The 4112-nt window shown below is 37.0% G+C and overlaps 1 protein-coding gene across 1 annotated transcript in view; it reads right to left on the reverse strand.

Annotated features, from left to right (window-relative positions):
• Nucleotides 1-679, reverse strand: part of LOC110454485 (huntingtin-interacting protein K-like) — a 12590-nt gene extending 11911 nt beyond the window's left edge. The window contains exon 1 of the mRNA XM_021503991.1: nt 492-679. Coding sequence (XP_021359666.1) covers nt 492-647 — 156 coding nt within the window. The 5' untranslated portion in view covers nt 648-679. The remainder of the gene's footprint in view (nt 1-491) is intronic.
• Between the last annotated feature and the right edge of the window lie 3433 nt (nt 680-4112).

A 4112-nucleotide genomic window follows, 5' to 3' on the forward strand; every position in this document is an offset into this window, starting at 1 on the left:
TAAATGATAAATGTAATTATACAGATAATGATATGAAACCTTGTAATAGGTACAGTGTAATGTTTTAGTAACAAGGTGGTGTCTACTGCATGTTGTCTTATACGTTTATTATTGTGTTCTTGTAGGGTGTAAGATTCTTCCAGCTAGTCTGATGTCCACAAATGGAATAATTAAAAGAATGGAAACCAAGAACGTGTTTGTTGTAACGCCTCTGCCCAAATCCCATCCCTGTTTCATACATATTAATATTATAGCCATACTAATACAATGTAGCCAGATTTGCCAGTGCTCCAGTACCTGTCGATATGACCATGAGAACATACCTTTTTTTATTTTATCAAAGCTGTTTGGAATTTTTACTGTACATTGAGAAATTTGTAGACATAAAAAAACAAGGATAGTAATATACAAATGTTGGTTCACCCCTCACTTGTTCTGATACTCAGCTTGAGTGTGATTGATTTCTGTTAGACCGCAAAGGTTTTACTCACATCTCCAATGCTCTGAGCAGATATTTCCGTCTCCTCGACATAATCTGTGACTTTTTCCAGATCTGCCGCCCCTGAGTCATGTTTCTTGGTCTTCAGGGCTTTGTTTTCCTCCTCAACTTCGACACCTTCCGTCTGATTATCCTCCGGGCCGGCCATCTTGAAACACGTGTGAAGAGTTCGGAAGAAGGGACTTAACTCGTCCAATAGAAATAATTGCCTACCACTGAAAAAAGGGTTTCATATTATAGAGCGACATTATAATAACATACTGCACGATCATGGTTTGATAGCCATGCAAAACACACGTCAACATGACATAGGGACACAAGTATATGTACGTTTCCCGTTGGCTCATGATTTTGTGAAGTAATTAGCAATGATCAAAGTAAAATAATTATAATTATGATAAAAAAAAGAATAAAATAAATGAAAAATTAAAACAACTAGAAATTCTGTTGAAGATGCTTTTTATCGATAAATAACTATTTGTAGAAGTATTAGCCAAAATAGTTAGTAAAAGTTAGGTTTTGTTTATGTTTTAGATTAAAAATGTAATTAGTATGATCACAAAATTTAAAATAATAGGTTAAATACGTTCGAATGATTAGTTTAAGTAGTTCTGAATGTCATAATCAGTTGATATTCCTTTTTTTCATCTACAAAAATGGCAATGTTAAATAAATAATCATGGATATTCTTTCGATTTCATTCTTTTTTAGCTATGACTACGTGTTCACCATCCTAATGATTTTGATTAGCACATAGTTTTGTTAAGACAGAGACATTTATTCAATTGTACATCTCTGGTTAAGATGGTGTTTTTGGGTTACTCTACAGTTGCCAATTCGCTAAGATGAAATTGTAGGAAGAATAGAGAGCAACAAAGAAAATTAAGATACCAGAAAAGTTTTGGCCCACCGCTTTGCAATAAGAAGATATGCTTCTATATAAACATAGGGCGTGGTTTCTCTCTGCGACGAATGAAATGTTCTGGTAATGTGGTAAAATTCTAGATTTTCCTGTGAATTTGTAAGGGCTGGGATATCCCTTATGTTCATCGCCACCAGTTTCACAGCAAGCTCTACATTACAACCACCTCGGTCCTGAATCCATGGATGGTTATGCAGCAGAACCAAATCTATCTGCAGGCCAAATAAGAGTTATTTCCCTTGAAACGTAGAGTGAAGGAGATAAACGTGCTACAGGGCCGGGGTAACGCCCACTTTCGCTCTCTGCACCCTTGTAATATATATATATGTCATAGCAAAACTGAAGGCACGTGACTAGCTAATTGATAGCATATTCCAGGGGTGCAGAGAGCGAAAGTAAGTGTAACCCCTTGAGTGTTGAGAATGCACAGACAGACTTTTTTTATAATACGAGTCTCTTCAGAGAGTGGTCTAATAACAGGATGTATACTGTAGCTGGTATATACAAAATATATTCCGTTTTTTGGCGTTGTTCCGGTTAAATTTTCTCTACCTGAAACGAAACCGCAAACACCTACCGGGACCGGATTTGATCTTTGAAACTCGGCATACATGTGCATATTATGCTTGGCAGAAACTAAAAGGCTGACTAGCTTTCGGAACATCATTCGCTTTCATGTCTATACTTGAAGTATTTTAATTGTTCGACATATATCCTATCACTGTAACCGACTGAGCTACCTTGTCAAAGGAAGTGTACGTACTAGCCCAAATATGATGCAGTTTTATGCAAACTGACGTTAAAGAGAGGTTTCTGCAAAAGGGATCCTTAAGCAACATTTGTATTTATGTAGTTCACAATCGCAGAAAAATCGCAGAAACTGGTACAGACAGTTCATGGGTTTATATTTGTGTTTGAATGTCCATCCTATGTGAACGACAAAGTTACATTGTTGATTGAATTACGTAAATTAAATCATGAGATAATCTTTATCTCGCTTTTCGCCCAGTTTCAGCATCCTCTCCCTGAGAAGTGGACCGACCAGACCTTCCATGTCGCCATCTGTGTCTGTGGCCTCTAGGTGTGCAACTCAACCTATCTACTTCATGCTGCACTTTGACCTTTAATCTTTGTTCCTCCTGTCGTCTCTCAATATGTGTTATTAGAAGCATTTTGTTTAGTGAATATGTCGAAATTTTAAATAATGTTCATGTATACATCCAGCCCAACAGTTTCGTTACAACGTTGGCTATCTTTTTTTTTGTTTTTACTACCTGTGGTATAGTCCATCATAATGTGTAATGTACAGTCGTCCTTGTTGCACATGTGCATCATTTACATGTAACAATCAACATGTTTCCTTAACTCACAACTGCAAAATAATAAGGACACCTTCCACCTGAAGCCGATAGGTGTCACCACCCTAGGTTTTTTGTATAGCTCCGGTAGCTGCCCGCATCTTACTTTGTAGGACTTCCCCCACGATGATGATAATTTTGTTTGTCTGTTGTGTTTTTACGTCTTCGCAACAGCTACGATCACGAATAATGGGGCGGGCTACCTTAATGTGTCATATCACTCCGATGTCACAACCTTGACACCCTGTCAAATCAATAAATTAACATGTTCTCAGCTTGTTTGGCGAAATTTTACGAGTCGAGTTCAACTATGGCCTCAACCGTTAAAATGGGCATCGAAAGTAAGACGGCCTTGGAAATAGGCCTTACAGTCTAATTGGTTTGAAAAAAAGACGGCCTTGAAAATACGCCGGCTTCGAAAATAAGCCCGGGATTAGGGTTAGGGTTAGATGGTGAATTGAATCCAGTCTGGATTGATAGAGAAGAGTACTTTTAATGTAAAGGATGCCAAGGAGTTAAAGCATAGCATTACCATTGCCACTACTGGGAAATATTTGTCTAAGTTCTCTTCAAAAAAAGCATTCCACAAAATCACATGTCGCGATGCATTTTACAGAATTATATTTCTATTTTTGGAAATTTGAATGATTGAAGATAAATTGGAGCAAAAAAAAGAAACCTGAAGGAGACGAAGGTGGGACCTTTGTCCACGTACTAAACGTATATTGGTCGCCTCCTACTATTTACACAGTTCACTGCTACATTAAGTACTATAAAATACGTATACGGGTTATCGTTCTTGCCAATAAGGAATCACGAAAGTAAAGCATTAAAACGAATGTCAAATTTATGGGCAGCAATGGCCAATTGTGATATTCTTCGGTATATTTTACAATATTAATAATACTGAAATTCCGAAAGTAATGGCCGTCATTTGTTTATTGTGTTGTGTGTACACCGGAAGTGATCAATATTAAAAATAAAAAAACGCTTTAAAAGCAGCATGGATTGTTTTGCTTCGGGACGTCAACCAAACAGTCATTTACACTCATGAAACAAATGTCAGGGGAAGTAACTCTTAAATAGACAAACTCCTTTGGATTGCGTCATCTTATAAATAGAAGGGAGATAAGTCCAAGAAAAAAAGTCTGAGAGGAACTCTTCTTCGAAAACATATAACTGTAGTAGTGGTACTCTTTCCCTTAAACTAAAGTATAGTGAGGCTAGGACTGTCGGACATCTGGGAAGGTTCATAATACTTAATGAGATACTTTGTCAGTAGAACATTTTGACATGTGATCTTAACATGTAGGTCAATCATAATAAAAGTAGG

Source organism: Mizuhopecten yessoensis, unplaced genomic scaffold (genome assembly GCF_002113885.1).
Source record: "Mizuhopecten yessoensis strain PY_sf001 unplaced genomic scaffold, ASM211388v2 scaffold7901, whole genome shotgun sequence".
Lineage (NCBI taxonomy): Eukaryota > Metazoa > Mollusca > Bivalvia > Pectinida > Pectinidae > Mizuhopecten > Mizuhopecten yessoensis.